The sequence below is a fragment of the Crinia signifera genome, chromosome 6 (assembly GCF_055691185.1).
Source record: "Crinia signifera chromosome 6, ASM5569118v1, whole genome shotgun sequence".
Classification (NCBI taxonomy): Eukaryota; Metazoa; Chordata; class Amphibia; order Anura; family Myobatrachidae; genus Crinia; species Crinia signifera.
In genome coordinates, this window is record NC_139222.1 from 256,427,964 (window position 1) to 256,450,367 (window position 22,404).

Genomic DNA, 22,404 nt, shown 5'->3' on the forward strand with positions numbered 1-22,404 from the left:
CATTATCCTGCTGTTTATGACTGTACTTACCAGCACACAGCTCTTCACATAGTTAAAGACCAGGGCTTTGATTGTAAATGTCTCTCCTTGTACCACAGAGTAGGGTAAGATCAGGTCGATGAAGTATGGTTGGAAGGTGGTGAGTCCAACATCCCTTATCTCACTAATTCCAGAATTCCCCAGGCAGATGGCATCAGTTACCCACTTAGTGATAGTATCTGGGGTAGTCAGGTTCAGCTCTGTGTGTCCCTCTGGGCTGTCAGACAAGATTTAGTCTTGCGTTTAACAGTAATAGTGTTAAATTACTAAACAATCCTACAGTATATAATAAAATAACTAATGACCACTAGATGGAGCCCAAAAGAGAAAATCAAGTATTGATCTGTTTAGGGCACGGATGGGGAACCTTTGGCACTCCAGCTGATGTTGAACTACACATCCCAGCAGGCCCTGCTGCAGTTTTGCTATTTGGCCATGCTAAAGCTTTTGCAGGGCATGCTGGGATGTGTAGTTTAACAACCGCTGGAGGGGCAAAGGCTCCCCATCTATGTGTTAGGACATGAACAGCCATTTATACTGTTCAGGCGTGAACAGCCACTGACAATACTGTTATGTTCCGTAAATTCGATGGGCTGGTAACTAGTGAATGATTAATACTGAACTTAATACTGAATTAAAGTTTACAATTACAATTACCACTAATACTGCTACTGCATCAATGTTAACTGACACATATAGGCATCAATGTAGTATAACCGCACGTCACATTTGGGTATAATGCTTCATGCTTTGCTGACGAATCGGGAAGCAGCAGCACCAAGATGTATTAACATCTCGGATAGGCCAGCAGGTGACGAATGCCGGCCAGGGGGAGTGAGGGCCATTCTGCTTTGTGCGGCATGGCCCTGCTGCGATATAGTAGAAACATGCCGACCACACAGCCAATATTTTCCAGACAACCTACCTGCTGCACAGGTGTAGTCATTACTGATTGTCACATTCTCAAACGTATGCTGTATTTACAGATGTAGCACCACTTAGCCAGCTCAGGGAATCGCCAGATTTGGCACAGGCTGGCGGAGAGACACTCCATCTGATGGGGATGCGCGAGCGTTTAAGACACTTGCACGTCCCCTTCATGCGGCGTCGGGGAGCGGATTCTCTGCCCGTCTCCGCTTCTGGGAGACAAGCAGGGTTAGTGGGTGGTGCGGGCAGCTACGGAGGAAGACGGGGGAGCAGCGGGGAGGCAGCAGAGGGAGGCAGCAGGCTTCATCAAAACGGGGCGCGCAAGCATCTTGTGCACACGCGCCCCCTTCTGGCGGTTGTGGAACGGCAGCGGATGGTGATTCTATTACCAGGAGCAGCTCTAATGAGTGCAGCTCCATCTGTTTTCCCAACCGACACATTCCATAGATCCACAGGTGAACTGAAAAACATGTCCTGTTGGTAGATCTTAGGGGCTCCCTGTTCTACATACATTGTATGATAGCTAGGACAGAGAAATACATACCCCACAGAAACTAGATCAAACAACCAGGTGTCTGGGAAGTGTCCCCTTGTGCGAGGCTTCTTCAGCTCTTCACCTTTTTCTTGGGAATTTAAAGAAATTTTAGAGATAGGTGAAAGGAAGAAGGAGACAAGTGACAAGAAATGAAAGAAACAAATTAATAAAAAAACAGTATAATTAACGGTACTTGTGTATTATCACGGCGCCCACGATATTCAGTAATATGGCATTGTATTCCATTTAAAATTGTATACCATTGTATATGGCATACAATGGCATACAATGCAATGAGATGCGATTTTAAATTGTATATACAATCTTTAATTGTATAAGCACCTTAATAGGTGCTTACAATGTTAAATGCACCCCCACGCCACTGCCACTATCAACGCCAACGAGCCCACGAGAGGCGGCGGTACGCGTCCTCCGACATTTTCATACCCCCACTATCCACGTTGGCGTGGAGTTGACTTTATATAGTGTGGAGAGCGCAGCGAGCCACCGAGCCCGAAGCGTGGCGAGCGGCCACGCATTACTTCACATGTATTCCGCGTCCGCTCGCCACGCTTCGGGCTCGGTGGCTCGCTGCGCTCGCCACACTATATAGAGTCAACTTCACGCCGACGTGGATAGTGGGGGTATGAAAAGGTCGGAGGACGTGTTGATAGCACAGGTGGCGTCGGGATCGAATCGCACAGCAAGGCAAACACATTCGATTTGGACTATATACTGTAGTACAGATTTATACTATATAGCCTTGCATGCACAGTCTGTTTGATTATGTACAGTATGAGGACATATCTGTCAATACTTATTTTCCCTCTATCACTACTGTCCAATTCAATACAGTATATAAGAACTGTTTGGGCTCCCAAGGCATATTTATGTCTGATTATTGCACTTTTACGGGGATTGGAAAGTGACTTGAGCAGTGGCATCAGGCTTTTCCATTAGCTTTATTGAAGAGTTATATAATCAGGGTACAACAGTTGCAAAGGGTGGTAATTTCCATGGCTAGATGTTCCTTCTGGATGTTTGGGAAACCTAGACCCTCAAGTTGATCACCGTTGGGGGCATTAAAGGATTTTTATTTATCTCCAACTAGTGAAATATTTTTGTGGCCTTCACCTTTATTTGGGGAACCTATTATTATCCCTACCTTGCTAAGCTGTTATTTGTGTTGTTGATGTTTACTATGTGACCTCTTATTTCAGGTGTTCTCAGGAAGTTCTGTCATGTGGCTTGTGCTAGTAGGTTCCTGCTAAATGTCAAGAAAACCAATGTTGTAGGAATGTTGTAGAGATAGGATTTAGAGGAATGTATTGGAGCCGCCTACTAGATTACATCTGGGATGCAGAGGATCATTTTGGGAATTCTATTTGTGTGGTGATTGCTATAAAGGGTATAAACTAAAATCAATTAATAATGTCCAAACAAACCACACTTACAGCCCCTCCATATTAGCCACAATGGCTTAAAGCTCATCTGGGGATGTCCTCTTTATGCTGTCCCCATGTACTGTATATGTGGATGGTTAGCGATCATTATTTTGGAGGGTTTGTAATTCTCTACTTGCAAAGGATTAGGCCTAAAATTAATGTGGCTATACCCCAGTTTGTCACATAGAAGAAGTCCACACTTGGCTTTTGTTATGGGGGTATCCCCAGTGGAAATGTCCATGTAAATCCTATTCACTCCAATCTCCATATAACGTATATATGTGGAAGAAAAACATACAGAGAAGGGGTGTCAATGGAGAACCTTTATCAACCTTTTACAGACAGGAGTAAGGAATCCCCAACTAGCCGATGAAAGTGAATGCTTACACGTGCTTACATAAGCTGGCGGGGCTAGACTCCTATAGCGGTATCTTTATGGTATCACCTCGTGACCTCCTAAAGTGTACATGCATACAAATGCTTACATAAAACACTTTGGTGAACTCATGTAAAGGTATCTTTTTAGAAGATAGTGAATCTCACACTGGGCTTACTTGAAAAAAATAAGGACAAGCATATCACGGTTTCTTTTTAAAAACCAAGTGTGGACCAAGTGTGGACCTCTTCTAAGTGAGACAATCGTTGGCGCAATTTTTCCTGTTCTTTTTACATTGAATTTAAGGTTGTGTAGTGTCCTTTACTATCAGGATTGTGCTGCCTTCTTTTGACCGGTGCGCTGTTGGATTCATTCTCTTGCTTGTTTACAATACCCCAGTTTCTGGCTAGTATGGGAAGTGGAGTTATTAAATACCTGCAGGTGAAGTACAAGGTGGTGAAAGTATTCCAACCTAATAGAGGCCATTCAGCTGAGGAAGTCTGGTTTAGTTTATTGAGAGACCCGGCCTATTTTCCTTCTTCTGATTGGTTTCTATAAGGTAATTATTGGGTGGTAGGTCAGGGTTCTTTGAACCTGGCTATGAAGGGGAAACTATTGCTCTTTGCTGGCCACTTTCAGAACAAAGGCGGATAGGAAGAAATTCCCTTTTGATAGATTGTCTCAAGGGCAGACCTAGTTGCAACCTCATGGATGGACAAGTATGAGGCCATTTAAGGGACGTTATTCTCCCCAATCTTGGTTGTGCTACTGTAAGTGCCGCATCTATCATTTAATTTACACATTTTGGCTTTTGCTGAGGTTGCACACTAGTTTCTTGCCGCCTTCCCTAATCTAAATAAATATATTTGCCCAGATCGGTCACATGGGGCCTTATTTTGGTTCATTCTTTCTGACAAAATCCTTCTTAGATGGACAAAACCATGTGCACTGCAGGGGGGGCAGATGTAACATGTGCAGAGAGAATTAGATTTGGGTGAGTAATTTTGTTTCTGTGCAGGGAAAATACTGACTGCTTTATTTTTACACTGCAATATAGATCTCACTTTGGAGTAAAACCCCACCCAAATCTAATTCTCTCTGCACATGTTACATCTGCCCCACCTGCAGTGCACATGGTTTTGTCCATCTAAGAAGGATTTTGTCAGAAAGAATGAACCAAAATAAGGCCCTTAGTGACTGTGTCTATAAAGCTGGGCGGAGTCATGGGCGAAGTTATAGAGCAATAGTTAAAGGGCGACCTCTGATTGGCCGGATCTCAGCTTGCCTATGGACTATGCATGTGAGAGAGGAAGCTCAGCAGCAGCACTGTCCCCTGGTATGCAGCAGCAGCTATGAACAGGGGTGAGCATTATCCCAAGTGATGCCCAATTCTGAGCAGTGCAGCCTCCCCCTGCTCTGTGCCTCCTCTTCTGCTGCCTGTAATGTACCTTTAGCACTACTGATTTATATAAATATATATTCTAGCACTACTGAGTCATGGGATACAGTCGTATTATCGACAGTCATTAGTTTGACACCGTTGGGTCCACAGCAACTCGATAATACGATCCACACCCTAAGTCATAGAGTGATAGATTGAGTAGCCTATCAAATAGCTGTGATGAGCGAGAGAAGGTGTATAACTAGCTCCCCGCCTTGATCTCCCAGCTGTATCCCAACTTTCCAACGTGCTCACCCCAGCAGCATCCCCCGCCATCTGTCGGCTCCTTCTATCCACAGCTATCCGCCCATGAGAGACCCTGGAGCTGGCATCTATCATGGGCGGCATGCTGCCTGTGACCATGTCTGAGTGTCCAGAAGCAAGTGACAGGCAACACCGCTCCCCGCTCGGCCATTAGTGCATTGAGGGGAAGTAGAACAGAGTGGCGTACAATACATAATAGTGCTTCATAGCCCACCTACACCACCCACTGTATCCCCCCACCACCCCACCCACACAAACCCTAAACCACCTTCCCCCACCAATAGCCCCCTTGCACCCAACACTCACCCACGCAATAAATGCGTTCATAGGTTTAGGGGGCGCAGCCCCGTAGATGGTGTGAAGAGCCGCCCATAGGGCGCAATTAATCACCAAGTTCAAATATATTTAATCAAATACTTTGAAGTGTAACCTCATTCTGATTGTATTTATAAATCAAAATTTTCCCTTTAACTCTCCTAGTTTATATAAATGATATTAAGTATATAGTATGCCATTACCTTTAGTACTTTTTTCCTTTTTGCGTTGCAATACAGAGCGTCCAGCAAAATCATTCGGAACACAGGTAGGCGGTTTATGTATTTGTGTGTTGGTAATAATTTTTAGATTGTATATCTTTAGAAGAACAAAATGGTAATAGTTAAATTAAATATAGTAAATACACTTAAATTGTATTTTCTGCCAGAAACTAAACTACAGTATTAGTAGACTGAAAAAAAGTTTTTTTTTATTCAATGCAGTATTTTGTTCAGTTAACAATAATATATTTTTTCTCCATAAATTCTGTGGCACCAGCTTTAATAGTACAGGAATAAACAAATATGTTACTAAGGTGCCTTATAAAGATATAGCGCCGCTCATCCAGTGCCGGGGCCCACCAGACCACCCCCCACTGCGCTACATCTGACTGGGGCACGCGAGCGTCCCACAAGCACACGCATCCCAGTTTCCCATTGTCAGGGGGATGGGAACCCTGCCTGTTTCTGCTCGGGCAGGGTCAGGGGGGGGGGGTAGCGGGGAGGTTGGGGAACGTGGTGTGGACCAGCGGTGAGGCGGCAGAGACCCGGGGGAGCTCCGTTATAAAGGGATGCGCGCGTCCCCTTCCAGCGGCTGGCGGGGGCTGGCGCATGTTGAAACCACCACCAGCCCCTGCAAAGATGTAAGCAGCTTAATATGTATATATAATATATGCAGTGTGTAATAGTGTTGAGGATAGGCACTGTACATAATTGGTTAAAAGTATTTTGCGAAACCTGCAAAGGGTTAACCTTCCTTATTTTATATTTGCCTTCACAAGGCCTCCATATGTAAAAACATATAAAAGAAATATAGAAGGAAAAGTAGTGTTATACAGTACATTCCAAAAGTTTTACTAAATGCAATTACCCATAAAACGGTCCTATCAGATGGTATCTTGTTTGGCAGACACAGATCTCCGGATGACACGGTTGCCTCAGCCTCAATAGAGATGTGACAGCAAGGTCGCCACTTCTTTTAAAATCCCTCCTGCACCTGAGACATATTGCGGATCCTGCCTGGTTCCTTTTTCCAGCAGTGGTGCATTAGTGATCACAGAATTGCTCTTTAAGAGATACTAAACAATTACGTCCCGGTGCCGATTTAGTATTAAAATTGGCTAAAAAGCCTTTTTTAATGCTTTTGTAATTATTTCAACACTAATATTTATCATTTGCTATTCTGACATGCAAATGATATTCGCAATGAATGGAAATTTTACTTCAAATTATTGAAACGCCTCCCCCAGAAGTAGTCCCCAGTGGAACGCATCTGGCTGGGAGTTTCTCCTCAAAGCCGTGCATCTCCATCTGAAACGGAAGTCATCCCCATTGAGTGCACACCATGGAACGCATAGCATCCCACTTCTAGAAGTATGTATGTATCCAGAAGTCAGCATCTGCATCACAGTAAGTAAAACTCCCGGAAATAAAGAATAATACAAAAACCATATGCTAATGGTGGATCATTCACACAGAGAAATATTTAAACAATCTTTTGCTCCATTTATACAAATCAATAATTTATTTTATTTTCATAATTCCATCCATCGTGTAGTATAGATTCAAAGAGTACTGCTGCCATTTTGTGGTCCTTTTGAAACTGTGCACCATAAAAATACATAATACTTATTGTAACTGTAAGTGCAAAATAGGAAAAGAGCTACAAGCTAAAAACATGTTCTTATTGGATCTGATCTTAATGCAGGGCTGGGCAACACCGGCCCTCCAGATGTTGATGAACTACACATCCCAGCATGCCTTGCATCAGTTTCAGCATGGCCACATAGCAAAACTAATGCAAAGCATCCTGGGATGTGTAGTTCATCAACATCTGGAGGGCTGGTGTTGCCCTGTCTTAATGGAAAGGAGAGGAAGACTCAGAGATATTAAAGAACAGAGTTATACAGATCCTCATAGAACCATATCAAGGTTGAATACCAAAGGAGAAACAGATACAAACAAAAATTTTAAGAAAACAAAAAAAGAATGGTACTTGTGTATTTTCACGGCGCCCAATTCGCATACGTACGCCAGCGTAGTGAAATTGCATTGCGATGCAATGCGATTTCCTTAGTTAATTTTTAGTGCACCCCACCCCTGCAATTTGCGGTGCAATGCGATGCGATTTTTTCATTTTCTAAGCACCCATGCGATGCGATCCTAGTTCATTTTAAAAGCACCCATGCGATGTTATCGCGTGCGATTCGTGACTTGTTTCACTCGGGCCCACGTGGGGCTCGCTGCGCTCGCCACTTTGTCAAATCAACTCCACTCCGACGTGGATTGTGGGGGTATGAAAAAGTCGGGAGATCGTGTAACCGCGCCCGCTCGCCGCGCTTCGGGGTGATGTGGATAGTGGGGGTGTGCAAAATCGCATAGCATCGAATTGCACGCAATAACAAAGAAATACTGTAGCAATTAATATGGATATGAAGAAGAAAGAACAAATAAATACAGAAGGAACAGACAGGATACAGATTGGACAAGACAATCTTTTTGGAGCAACGTCCATAAATGTACAAAAATTTAAAATTAAATAAGCTGCCATAAGATAAACAAGGTAAAATCTTTAATTTGAGCAATAAAATACTTACAGAAACAGAACCTACTTCCGAAAGACATGAAGTTTGCACCAACAAAATACATCAACCAATTCCAGACTTTTATAGATTTGGAGAAATGTATTAGAAATTTGACTCTATCAAAATTATTTGAGAATAAAAAACACAAAAATGACAACCCTTGTTTCCAAAAATATATAGAGAAATATAGAGAAATTAGATGGAATAAAACCTAAGAAATGTAATTTAACCAAAAAAGAAAGTAATACTTTATAAGAACTACAAAAATAAGAATCCACTATTATTATGCCCAGTGCTAATGGTGAAGAAATCGTGGTCATGAATAAAATAGACAGTATATTAAAGAAATATATAGTCAATTTGAGTATGGAAAAATGTATATAAAATTAAAAATGGCCCCGACCCAGAGAATCAAGACTAACATGAACAAACTTATAAAAAAATATACTGAGAAGAGAGTCATTAGCAGACAATATCTGGAGATAAAAAACCCCCATTAATTATGACGATTTATACAGTACCAGAAAATGACAGAAAGACCAATAATATCAGGTGTGGGAAGCATAACCACAAACCTTTTGAAATATATAGATGTACCACTCCAGCCATTAGTAACATCTACTAAAGCTCATCTTAAAGACACAATGAATTCGTTAAGAAAAAGCAAGAATATTGGCCCTTATTCTGGTTGGTGCGGTAATGTCCGCGTGCGGTCGGTCCGCCGATGTTTAATGTCTGCGCATGTGCAGAGGCGTCTCTGCGAATGTGCGAACGGGACGCACGTCCAAATTCCGCATGAAATGTGTACACTACGAACAGGGGGTGGAGAGGGGCGTGAAGGGCTGTTTGGGCTCATTACCATATGTTTACACCCCGCGTTTCATGAAAACGCTGGGCGTACGTATGGTAATGCGGTCGTGACGCACGTGTAGGGGGCAGACATATCACATTGCCGGATGTCAGCTGCCCGCCCAGATCCCTGCTTTTGCACGGAGAAATGCCCGTGTGGTCTGAGGTTGCGGGAGCTGCCTGACCACTCGGTCCTGCATTCGATAGTCTGCGACCATCAAATGATGGGGGAGGTTCCCTGAGATAGAGGAGATGTATTCATGAGAAATACACTTGCGGTCCGTTCGGACAGCTTCTTACCGCATTCGGACGGAGTGAGCGATCCGTACGATAGGCGGGGTTTAGGATGCACGGTCCTGCCCGCATATTCGGCTCCGTCCGCACAGACCAGAATAAGGCCCATTGATTGGAAACATAATAACTATCTGGCTACGGCCAATGTTGAGGCTCTATATACGAACATTCCGCATGAGCGGGGTCTAGTAGCTATAAAACAGCTTTAGAGCAGTGAAGTTATTTGGAAGAAAAGAAAGAATTTATCCTAGAATAAAAGGAATCTATCCTTACAAACAATTATTTCTTATTTAATGACGATTATCATAACCAGCAAATCGGGACAGCCATGGGTACAAAATGAAAAGCATGGCACAGATATATTGATGACGTGCTATTTGTTTGGGAAGAGGAAAGAGAACATTTTGTTACACTAAATTTCACAAAGAAGTTAACCTCTTGGACCTTGCCCTATATGTAGAAAATATGCCTCTCAAAGCAAGAACATTTAATAAACAAACAGATGCAAACAATTATATATCAACCAAGTGCAAACATCATAGCAATTGGCTAAAAAGCATTATGAGGTGCTAATTCCTACATCTGCATCGAAATTGAAATAAACCAGAAGTCTTTGCTCATGCTGAACAAATGGTAACCAGATTTAAACACAATTGATATGATCCAGAGATTTGGAAAAAACAAAAACACCAGACAGTGCAAACAGCAAGAGATCAGCTTTTAGAAATAAAAATAATAAGGAGGAACTGCAAGCCAGTAAGATGGAACAAGTAAAAAACACTGGCACCGTCTTCTAAAAGACCCTCTTCTAGATACTAAAATACTTTGCCAACGTCACCAAAATTTATAAATAGGAAGTTTGCAAATTTGAAAGACAAATTAACCAAAAGCACATTACCAACAGAGAGTAAGAATCTGATACGCAGCAAAGTTTTCACCTGTGTGGCACTTGTCAGGTATGTAGAGATGTTCAGTAACTATATCTTAATGAAAATATGAAGAATTTGAGAGAGATGGAAAAACATATAAATTGAAACAATTCATGATGTTTCACGCAACAAATACAGTCTGCTTAATTGAATGCAGTTTCAATTTGATTTATATTGGGATGTTATATATTAAGTAGAGCATTTAAGACAAGAATGAGTGAGCACCTCAGAAATATTAAGAAGGGTATCACACTCAATCACTATCCAACCATTTTAAACAACATTGCAACTGCTCCACAGGATCAGTTATCAAATTCATGGCCATAGAACAAATACAGAGCTCTTGGAGAAATAGAGTTGAAGAGACCATGCTAGCAAAATCTGAAATGCGATGGATATTCGAATTTAAAAATTTGGCACCGAGAGGCCTTAACCACGATTTCGAACTGAAATGGTTTCTCTGATCAACATCTAACATTGCTCAAAATAATGCGCACAATTTATCTAACTTTTCCCTGTAGTTATATATATGCACCATATTTTAAAACATAAAATGTATTTGTTTTTAAGTATAAAAAATGTTTATTGAAGTATAAGGTCAATGACCTATAAAATATAAAAAAGAGAGGGGGTACAGAAAAAAATAGGGGAAGACATGGGGAGGGAACCACATCAGGTATTTAAGATAACACCAACAAGTTAACAATACAGTACACAACAGTCTTATGAACTACTAAAAAGCAGAAGCTAGAAGATATGAGAGAAGATAAGTCCACAAGGGCATTAACGGTAGAGGGTTGGCCTGATTTTTCTATATATAAAGACCTTCTAAGCCATTTCATGTGAATGGAGGAGGTTTGCTGTTTCAAAAATAAAGTGTTTATGAACTTTATTTACAATCACCAATATATTGGGAACTGCGGCTGACTTCCACATTTGGGCAATGGAAGCTTTTGTAGCTATTAGGATATGTCCAAGGATGTATTGGTCACCTCCAAGCACATCACTGTTAAAATAGTGAAATAGGGCCAATAGGGGATCACTTGAAATATCTACTTCCAATACTTTAGAAATGAGAAGGAATACTTCCTGGCAGAGAGATTGGATCGCAGGGCACAACCAAAATATATGTAGGATATCTCCTACCATCCGCTGTTCCTACAACAGTTAGAAGAGATGTCTGGCTATATTTTATTTTAGGAGGAAGAAGGGAAAGACTCTCTCTTTGTCGGGGCACTCTTTTCATGAAAAAGTTTTTTAACAATTCAAAAAAGTATTGTAGGTTTAACAGAAGGAAAACACAAGGGAACCCAAACACACGGTAATTGTTGAAGAAATTAGTGATACATTACTTACATTTTGTATATGAAATGGTTTAAAAAAATTTCTTTAATAGTATTTTATTAAAACTAATCACTAGACACAGACAAACAATGACACAACCAAACAGATACATATAACATAAAACAATTAATGAGCTTATATTGGAAATAGCACTTAAGTTTGTGGGGCCTATGGCGATACGTTCCTCGTGGGAAAAACACTCCCCTAAGTGGGCAGTGGTTGTAATTGTACAGGGGTCTCAGTCCCCAATTTGAATGCTCTTCCAAGTTTATAGCTCTAGTGTCGACAGTTTTTGGATAGGGATCAGATTAATCACAGAAAAAAGAAGAAGAATACATCAATATATAGCTTCTTGGATGTAAGGTGACAGTATAATTTAGTCTATCCAGACACACAAGGCATTGCTTCCTCTGGGTGTCTAACGTGATGACACACTGTTCAATTACAGATAACCTGTGTCGGTTCTGTTATGGCACAACTACATGAAGATCACGAGTTATGTAAAGAACTGTCTTTGTAAATTACTGCTGTGTTACAATCCCTATCACTTGTCATTCAGTACACATCTGTATGGTATGGAAATAATGTACTTATGCAAATGGTGGAGTAAGTACATCAATTTGTACAGTAATAGTATTAATCACACATTAGTAGAAAATAGCGAAAATATAGCTTCTATAGGTAAAGGAAGCACTGTCTCCCCTCCCTTAGGGAGTAAGTGTGGGAAAAAAATTATGGAAGAAGTGGGGAAAGGGGGAAGGAGGGGAATAGATAGAATTGAAAGAAAAGACAAGAAAAGGGAAGGGAAGCTGGAAGAAGTCAGAGAAAATATTGTTACCTCAAAGGTGACAATTCACCAACTTTATATACCTATAGTGTGCTGGAAATGATGAATTCTCGCAGTGAGGTCTCCCTCATCTGTTACTCGTCACCACCCAGCATACCAGCTGCCATCTATGATAGATGGGCCCTCTAGGTATTGTGGGAAGTCAGACCTATGCTCTCTGATTCTACCCCAAAGGACTGCTGCTGCCCAGCTCTATATACCTATGACCAAATGGGGGTACACGGGTTTCCTCAGTGGGGTCTCCCCCCTCTGTGAACTCAGGTATACCTCAAGTTGGTCAGCTTCCTTTAGCATATGATGCCACGGGGCTTTAGAGGTATTGCGGGTGAGTGAGTCCTGGTTATAGGGGTTACAGGGAGAGAGGAACAAAGGAAGGGAAATATGGAAAACTGCTGTCCTTGGGGTGGGGTATGTTCCCCTGGTTAGAATAAAGCCAGTGCAGGGTGAATCATTCCCTTATCCCTCAGGATGAGTGTTTCCTTAGAGAGATGAGTAGGATAAGTACAGCTATAGTGCTTAAGGGCTGGATTGCGCTGCTGTCCCCCACTTGCAATAATTGTATAGGTGGAGGATGAGCGGCATGCAGCCTAAAGTTTGGCTGTTCGCAGTTTAAGATAGGTATAAGCAAGTGCAGGGAACCGGAGAAGGAGAGGGGGAAGAACGGAGGGGGGGAGAGAGAGGGAGAGAAGGGGAGAGAGACAGTGGATACCTCTAATTTCACCCCGGGGATCAAGTCCTTGATCTCCGCCGGGTTTGCCGCTGTGACAGGAGGTGCGTGGTCCCCGCTGTCTCTGTCGCTTGGCGTGTGCGCGTCTCCAAGAAGCCGCCATCAATCAGCGTCTATTCTGTGTGCTCTGGAGCTACCGCAAGTCAGAGACTGTCAGCCAGGGAAGCCCTCAGTGGGATGCACGGGTGTGCAGGTGAGTGGAGGCACTAGGTAAATGAGCCGGTGTCTCCTACATGCTGTAATTCAGCATGTCTCTTGCATCAGCGGGATGCACGGGTATGGGTGACAGGAGGCACTGGGTAAGTGAGCCGGTGTCTCCTATGTGCTGTAAATCAGCGTATCTTTCACAGACGATCGTTTCGCCACGAAGGCTTTCTCAATGTGTGTAGCAGTGGGTGGATGTGACGCCCTTAAGTAGGCTACTTAAGGATTTCATCATTTCCAGCACACTATAGGTATATAAAGTTGGTGAATTGTCACCTTTGAGGTAACAATATTTTCTCTGACTCCTTCCAGCTTCCCTTCCCTTTTCTTGTCTTTTCTTTCAATTCTATCTATTCCCCTCCTTCCCCCTTTCCCCACTTCTTCCATAATTTTTTTCCCACACTTACTCCCTAAGGGAGAGGAGACAGTGCTTCCTTTACCTATAGAAGCTATATTTTCGCTATTTTCTACTAATGTGTGATTAATACTATTACTGTACAAATTGATGTACTTACTCCACCATTTGCATAAGTACATTATTTCCATACCATACAGATGTGTACTGAATGACAAGTGATAGGGATTGTAACACAGCAGTAATTTACAAAGACAGTTCTTTACATAACTCGTGATCTTCATGTAGTTGTGCCACAACAGAACCGACACAGGTTATCTGTAATTGAACAGTGTGTCGTCACGTTAGACACTCAGAGGAAGCAATGCCTTGTGTGTCTGGATAGACTAAATTATACTGTCACCTTACATCCAAGAAGCTATATATTGATGTATTCTTCTTTTTTCTGTGATTAATCTGATCCCTATCCAAAAACTGTCGATACTAGAGCTATAAACTTGGAAGAGCATTCAAATTGGGGACTGAGACCCCTGTACAAATACAACCACTGCTCACTTAGGGGAGTGTTTTTCCCACGAGGAACGTATCGCCATAGGCCCCACAAACTTAAGTGCTATTTCCAATATAAGCTCATTAATTGTTTTATGTTATATGTATCTGTTTGGTTGTGTCACTGTTTGTCTGTGTCTAGTGCTTAGTTTTAATAAAATACTATTAAAGAAATTCGGTACTCTTTACCTAGAACGGCGGGGGTAAAAAATCGCGGGCATCGCGGGTACACAAAAAACGGGTGCGACGCCATGCCCGCGATGCCCGCGATTTTCCCATAGGGATCAATGTTAAAACTGTGATTGGACGCGATTTTACTGTTAAATGCCTCAATGGCCGCGATTTGGCCATAGGAAACAATGTTAAATGGGCCACAGAGCCCTAATAGTGCCCTTGAACTGTGAAATGGCCCCCACAATTGTTAACGCCACCCCAGATCAACGTCAACCCGAAGCGTGGCGAGCGCAGCGAGCCCGCGAGGGGCGGCGGTACGCGTCCTCCGACCTTTTCATACCCCCACTATCCACGTCGGCGTGGAGTTGAGAATAGAATAGTGTGGCGAGCGCAGCGAGCCACCGAGCCCGAAGCGTGGCGAGCGCAGCGAGCCCCGCGAGGGGACGCGGATACCTTCACAGGTAAACGCGTCCCTTCGCGGGCTTCACAGGTGTCCGCGTCGCCATGGACACCTTGGAAGCCCGCGAGGGGATGCGTATAACTGTGTGAAGGTATCCGCGTCCCCTCGCGGGGCTCGCTGCGCTCGCCGCGCTTCGGGCTCGGTGGCTCGCTGCGCTCGCCACACTATTCTATTCTCAACTCCACGCCGACGTGGATAGTGGGGGTATGAAAAGGTCGGAGGACGCGTACCGCCGCCCCTCGCGGGCTCGCTGCGCTCGCCATGCTTCGGGTTGACGTTGATCGTGGGGTGGCGTTAACAATTGTGGGGGCCATTTCAGACTTCACGGTGACTATTTGGGCTCTGTGGCCCATTTAACATTGTTTCCTATGTAAAAATCGCAGGCATTGAGGCATTGAACACTAAAATCACGTCAATATTTTAGCTGACAGACATTAACCGACTTTAACCGACACGTGTTTACTGGTTTCCCAGCTTTTTCAAGGCCTTCCTGCATGTCATCCTTTCTGCATGTCTACCTTTAGTCCTGTTTACCTAGTGGTGTTGACCTAATGCTTGTCAACCTAATGCTTGTAGACCTAGTGACCGTATCCCAAATCGGCACCCAGAATTAGTTGTTTAGTATCTCTTAAAGAGCAGTTCTGTGATCGCTCCTGCACCACTGCTTGAAAAGGAACCAGCAAGGCTCCAAAATACATTGCAGGTGCTGGAGGGATTTAAAAGAATTAGCGACCTTGCTGTCACAGTGTATCTACTGAGGCTGAGGCGACCGTGGCATCCGGAGATCCTTGCCAAACAAGATACCATCTGACAGGCCCTTAATATACGTTTGTCTTCTAAAAGTCTCCACTCTTTTTTTATTGAAGCTTTCATATAAGTTTTATGGGTAAGTGGATTTTTATAAAACTTCCTTTTTGGGATGTACAGTATAACACTATTTTCCCTTCTATGTTTCTTTTATATGTTTTACATACATATGGAGGTCTTGTGAAGGTGAAGATAAAATAAGAAAGGGAAGTATTATTTTAAGTCTTTGCAGGTTTCTCTAATACTTTTAACCATTTGTGCACAGTCCCTATCCTCATTACTATTAAACACATCATTGAAATTTTGGCTATTAAGAAGAGGTAGAGCTCAGAATAGGGAATTGCAGCATTTGGAGTCCCCGGACATTAGCGCCAAATAGAAGAACACAACTTTAATTTATATACAATATATGCCCAGTGTTAGACAGGGACATGAAAGGCTCACTGCCTCTGGTACGGACCCGTGCTTAAGGGGTGTGGCCGGCCACCAGATAGACATTGCCAACCATTATTATGCAGACAACATGAATAAAACAGAACATGGTCTATTCATACATGTTCCACCTCCAGCAGTTAACTGACCCTTTATTACTGTATAATAACAATTTCTAATTTAATTTCACTATCTGAAACCTGGAGTTAGAATAGGGGGTGGAGCCGAACCAGGGGATTTCCCATGTACCCCTTGGACCAGTCCAACCCTATATACTCATACTTGCCTACTATTCCTGTAACCCTATTTCAGGTTTACATGTATATGTGGTTAATGTGACGTGTATATAACTGTATGTTGTATATATTTAGCTATTATGAGATGTCCTGTATACATAGTTGTAGATTTCGCTTCTCTGCCTTTTGGCTAAGATCAAGTGTAGTACCTTCACCCTGCCAATGGTGGGCGCTGGCCATAAATTCCACTGGTGTGGGGGAGGAGAAACACTGGGCCCAGTAGATGGCTCACTAGAGGGGGTTTGCAGCCCCTGAAGAATGAGACAACGAAAGGCCTGGTGTAGTATCCAATCCTAGGAGACAGAGGAAGGGAGCTGGTGCCCAGTAGGCAAAAATCCCATGCCAGAGGCATTACTCTGGATGGAGATACGAAATGGCCAGCCGAGTTCCTATCTCCTAGGAGGCGAGAAACACTGGGATCTAGTAAATTGCTCTCCATCGGGGGTTTGCAGCCCCTAATTGAGAGCCGTCGAAAAGCCCAGCGGAGTACCCATCCCCGCACCAGGAGCCGGAAAGGGCCCCAGATGAGAGCGGAGAAACACTGGGCCGGATGCTGAGAGGTCGGCAGCCTGAGACCCAAGGTGTAGCATGCCCCCAGGGAACTGGGGGTGCCTGAACCTGCATTGGTGTAGTGCCTGGCACCATGCACAAGTAAGGCACTGGCACTGTCGCCTCACCTCAGGACCGCACTACGTGTCCTCGCCCCGGGACTTTTGGCTAGGGCAGGGCAATATTTTTAGGACCTCCCCCCCGGCCTTTTGGCTGGGGACCCGGCCTTTTGGCTGGGAACCTAGGGAAACCCCCGAGCCGCAAGGCAGAGGGAAGCCCACGAGGGCCTCTCCATGGCTCATCATGGGAAGCCTAACAGCCTCAAGTGGGGCCAGAGGGCCTCCCCCCGAGCCGCAAGGCAGAGGGAGGCCCAGGAGGGCTTCCCATGACTCATCATGGGGTGGCCCAACCCACCCCCAGCCCTCCTTGGCAAGGAGGACCCACGACCCCTTCCCCATTTAGGGCCTTTTGGCTCAGATAGGTTAGGGGAAAACCGGGACCCCTCTCCTTTTGGAGAAGGGTCCAACGGCCCGAAATGCACTTTGCAGCTGGCTGAAAAAAAATCAGGCCAAGGATGCCACCATCTGTGCAAATAATTCCTGCATGCACAGGCGCGTTTCTTCACATGTGCAGACGTAGGGTGTGTGCACCCACTTCAAACTTTCAGTTTGCCAGGTGCACGCACCCATGGTGGTGTGCGGGAGTAGGAGATCGGCGGGGGTGCCGGGCTGCCCCGTTACCATATGCGAATGCCCAGCGTTCCATGGGCATTACCATGAAAACGCTGGGCGTTCTCATGGTAATGAGGCAGTGACGCAGGTGCAGGGGGCGGGTAGTTGACATCACCAGATGTCAGCTGGCCGCCTATATCCGCCCCAGCTTGCACGCATATGTAAGTAACTTAAAAGTCACTTATATAGTGTGCACACACCACATCATTCGATGGTCGGCGACCATCGAAAGATGTGGGCGGTTTCCCGAGGCATGCAAATGGATGTTTATGCAAAACATCCATTCGCAGCCTGTGCGGGTGAAGCCGCACTTCAAGGGGGCGGCGGGTGGGCGTTCGTTCACCAGGCGGGGTTTGGTGGACTTGCAAGGCTGCGAATTCGCAGCCTAGCGAATCAACCAGAATAACCCCCACAGTCTGCTGTATAATTCCTGGGGTGAGCAAAGTTTTCCGTATAATTCATGGGGTACTGCCAAGTGTGCCGTATTAGTCCAGGGGTGTGGCCAAGTATGCCTTATCAATACAGAGGTGCGGCTAAGTGGGCAGTATCATTCCAGGGGTGATGGTAAGTGTACCTTATCAGTCCAAGGGTGATACTAAGTGTGCTGTATCAGTCCACAGGTGTTGCTTAGTGTGCCATATCCGTCGAGCATTTGTGCTGCCTTTCTGGGGTGAGCCAAGTGTGTTGTATAGGTTCTGGGGTGGTGCTAACTCAGCCATATAATTCCGGGGGTGAGCCAAGTGTGACATATCATTTCTGGGGTGAGCCAATTGTGTCATATAATTTATGGGGTGCTGCTAAATCAGTCGTATATTTCCTGGGGTGCTGCCCTTTTTTATTATTATTTTTTACTGCAGGGGTGCTGCGATGTGTGCCATATAGTTCCATGCCTGCCACCATATGTTCCATATCAGTCCAGGGTGTTGTCATCTGTGCCGTATAATTCCATGTGTGCTGCCATGTGTGCTGTATCAGGTCAGGGGTGCTGCCATCTGTGCCGTATAATTCCATTTGTGCCGCCATATGTGCTATATGAAGTCAAGGGTATTGCATCTGTGCGTATAATTCCTGTGCTTAGCCAAGTCTGCCGTATAATTCATAGGGTGCTGCCAAGTGTGCTGTATCAGTCCAGGGGTGATGCCAAGTGTGCTGTATCAGTCCAGGGGTGATGTCAAGTATGCCGTATCAGTACAGGGGGGATACTAAGTGTGCCATATCAGTCCATGGGTGCTGCTAAGTGTGCCGTATTAGTCCAGCATCTGTGCTGCCCACTTTTGTTGCTTAGCTACCTCGGTGCAACCTTTTGGCCTAAACACAAAATTGGGAGGTGTTCAGAATAGACTGGAAAGGAGTGGAAATTAATGTTGTTGAGGTCAATAATAGTGTAGGAATACAAATAAAAATTCCGTGATTTAAAAAAAAAAAAAAATACAGATCTAAAACCAAAACCGAAAGGGTGGTTTTGGCAAAACCAATCAAGATCCAAAACACGAAGTCAGCTCCAAAACCAAAGCACAAAACACGAAAGTGGCCAGTGCACACCCCTAATAATTATGCACAAAAAAAGGAGGGGATTGGTGGGGAATATTTGAAAAGACAGTTTCCGATGTGATCAGGGTTAACCTGAGTTTAAGTAGGTATTTGAAAATAAAATAAGTTAAAGCACTGCTGCTTGCTGTCCGTTTATCCCAGCAGCAACTGAGCGAGTTTGTATATGTATGTATTTACGTAAGGAGTGGACTATGGAAAAGATACTGGGCATCTGCTGTCTGCACTAATGGGCATGATGTCCTGATTAGCTGTTAATGCCGGTGCAGGGCTATGTGAGTCCCAAAGTTCAGAAGAGAGTGCCCAGAGTAGGAGAAACGGGGTAGATAGATAGCGTATATAGATGGCTGGCACATGTGTTACTGTTCCCCATATAGCATTGGAGACAGGGAGACGTTGAGTATAGACAAGTGGGCAAGCTGCCGTCTTAGCAGGAAGGAATTTACCGCAAATGACCTGATAGTCCGGAGTGCAGTGATCAGGGAGTCGCTCCAGAGTGTGTTTTCCGCGTGGCAATTATATCACCGTTTCATGCGGCACTAGTAGATGGCCATTTCGCTCGGGAGGCTTCTTCAGTGTCTGCGGGTGTCTCCTATATCCACAGTTTGAGTAGGGTATGGTCAACCAATCAAGGAATGTTTCATTGACTATTGGTGTGAGGCTGGAAAACAGATCGGCTTCGTGTCTCAGCTGGCTGCAGATATACATCAAAGACACTGTGTACAGAGGGGTGAATTTAAGGGTCAGGCCGCCCCTAGGCACAACGTTTTCTGGCTGCCCCTAAATATTTGTGGGTGGGGGGGGGGACGACATGGTGGAGAGAGAGAGCATGAAAAGACAGGGGGCATAGGGAGCGAGAATCATGGGGGAAAAGAGGCATGGGGAGAGATTAGAGAAAGGGCCGCATAATGAGACTGGAGCTCAGATGCCCAGTAGAGCAGTTACCTGGATGTCTGTGCTAGAGGGCTGTGTTTTCTTTCCAGCCAGAAGCTCAGGGATGTGCAGTAGGTTTGGCGGGCTCCACGCATCCCTGCAGGGCTGTGAGTGGTAAGTAGGCAAGAGGGACTAAGAGTGCTCATCAGCACCTTCCCACCTACACCATCCAGCATGTGAAGACACGCTGGCTGTCAGCTTCCCCTACATTAAGGCTGAGGGGAGGGGGCCATAAACCCACCCTGTGTGCTCCGGCTTCCAGCTGCGGGGGTCACAAACCCACCGTGACCCTGCATGCTCCAGTTTCCAGCTGCGGGGCGGGGAGCTGGGGTCTCAAACCCACCGTGACCCTGCACGCTTCAGCTTCCAGTTGAGAGGAGTGGGGCTCGCAAACCCACCATGCGAGCTCCGGCTTCCGGCAGTGCTCCAGCTCCCCACTCAGTGGCATCTCCCTGCTGAGTTCCGTCTCCCCTCGCTGAGCTCCGGTTCCCTGCTCAGCTGCAGTTCCAATCGCCTCCAGCTAGCTGCGAGAGGAGAGTCATACCGAGTGTCTGCCCGGCTGTGTCAATTCTGCCTGCCTACCTGGCTGGCTGGTGGCGGCTGTCTGGTAACAACCTGCCGCCCATGATAGGTGCCACCCCTAGGTAGGTACACACAAATCCGGCCCTGTGTGTACAACTTGTTGCTTGGATAATCTCCCATTCCCCTCTCCCCTGATATCAGTGGCTCTCCCAGGTGACCGATCTAGTGCATACACACTGAGCGATCTCATTAACGATATCATTCAGAGACATCACCTACCACTGTTGCTAGCATGCTACATGGACGATATTGAGTGTACATACTAGTAAATGTGAACAATATATTGTTAATGATATCATTATAGTTAACGATTATATCGTCTAGTGTGTATGGGGCTTTACATAAGCTACTGGGCCTTTAACATGTTCATTTTTGTAGTCTATGAACACCTCCATTTTCTTCCTTAGCCTTATACATTACACTGGGAAACTCTGTGCCATACTTGAGTAAGACTAGTACTTTCATATGTACAACCAACAAGACAATGGGCGAGATTCACCAATAATCCCCGGAGCACATCGCCGGCATTCGCATAGTTAATAATCGCATATGCAGTAACATATGCGATTATTAACGCAAAAGCAATGGCTGGCGATGTGCAGCGGGTCCCCCCTCCCTCCCAGAACCCTTACACAGCTGTAAGGGCTCCGGTTCCTCCTGCCTGCACTCAGAAGAGGTGCAGGCAGGAGGAAATCACTGGTCCGGGCAGCACAGCAGGAGGCTGCCCGGACACAGGTGAGGGGGGTGCGGCGCAGATCGGCGGGGGGCACGTGGGGCGGTGGGGGGCGCAAAGGGAAGCCCATAGGCTTCCATGGGGTTACGCCAAATAGGAACTGGCGTAACCCCCCGCAGCGAAGCCCCAGCAATGGGGCTTTGCTGCATATGAAAATGCGGTAAAACCCCCGAAAACGGGGGTTTTACGGCATTTTTAGCTTGCTGAATCTCGCCCAGTATGATTTATCGGTTTGTCTGCGATAAGTAGGTAAAATACTGTACATCAGCTATGTGTGTGTGTGAGGCCACTTTGCATAGACCTTGTATATTATAATTGCTGCCGCAGTTGGGAAGGTCTTTCTTATTTCACATGTGTATCACCGTGATGCATGTAAAGGCCAATTCAAAAGACTTTGGTACTAGTTAGAGACTTTACAAATACACTAGCTGATAATAACAACAGACATTTATGAAACATACAAGGATCGAAACATTGCTTTGACATACCTCAAACAAAGTGTAAGCATCTAATTCTCTACCCCAAACATTTTGTATCGCAGTCTCATTTTCTTTGCAATGGTGCGCCACAGGATCCCTCATTACTGAGTGATCATAGCCATGTGCTCCTGATCGAATTATATCTCCCAAATTATGTACCTGTACACAAAATGATAACAGAAATTAAAAAAAATTAATGTTAATTTTCTTCTGATTTGACTACTAGTTATTTGCAGAAGGCGATTCCGATTTGTCAGCTTTTTTTTACTCCCCCTATATATAGTACAGTACCATGTGATCAAAGCATATTCCAGCACGGCAAAAAAAATATTTGCCATTGCAAGAGCTGGCAACAGAAGTAGGAACCCAGTGCATTTGCAGAGCAGGTTCCAACAGAGAAGGTGGGGAGAGAACTATCTCTTCCATGATGCCTCCAG

The 22,404-nt window shown here is 44.8% G+C and overlaps 1 protein-coding gene across 1 annotated transcript in view; it reads right to left on the reverse strand.

Moving 5' to 3' along the window:
* Window positions 1-22,404, reverse strand: part of LOC146009229 (pregnancy zone protein-like) — a 152,219-nt gene that overhangs the window by 39,224 nt on the left and 90,591 nt on the right. Inside the window, exons 16-19 of the mRNA XM_083149391.1 lie at window positions 21,977-22,126; window positions 5,546-5,660; window positions 1,511-1,589; window positions 31-256 (exon numbers count right to left, since the gene is read on the reverse strand). Coding sequence (XP_083005517.1) covers window positions 31-256; window positions 1,511-1,589; window positions 5,546-5,660; window positions 21,977-22,126 — 570 coding nt within the window. The remainder of the gene's footprint in view (window positions 1-30; window positions 257-1,510; window positions 1,590-5,545; window positions 5,661-21,976; window positions 22,127-22,404) is intronic.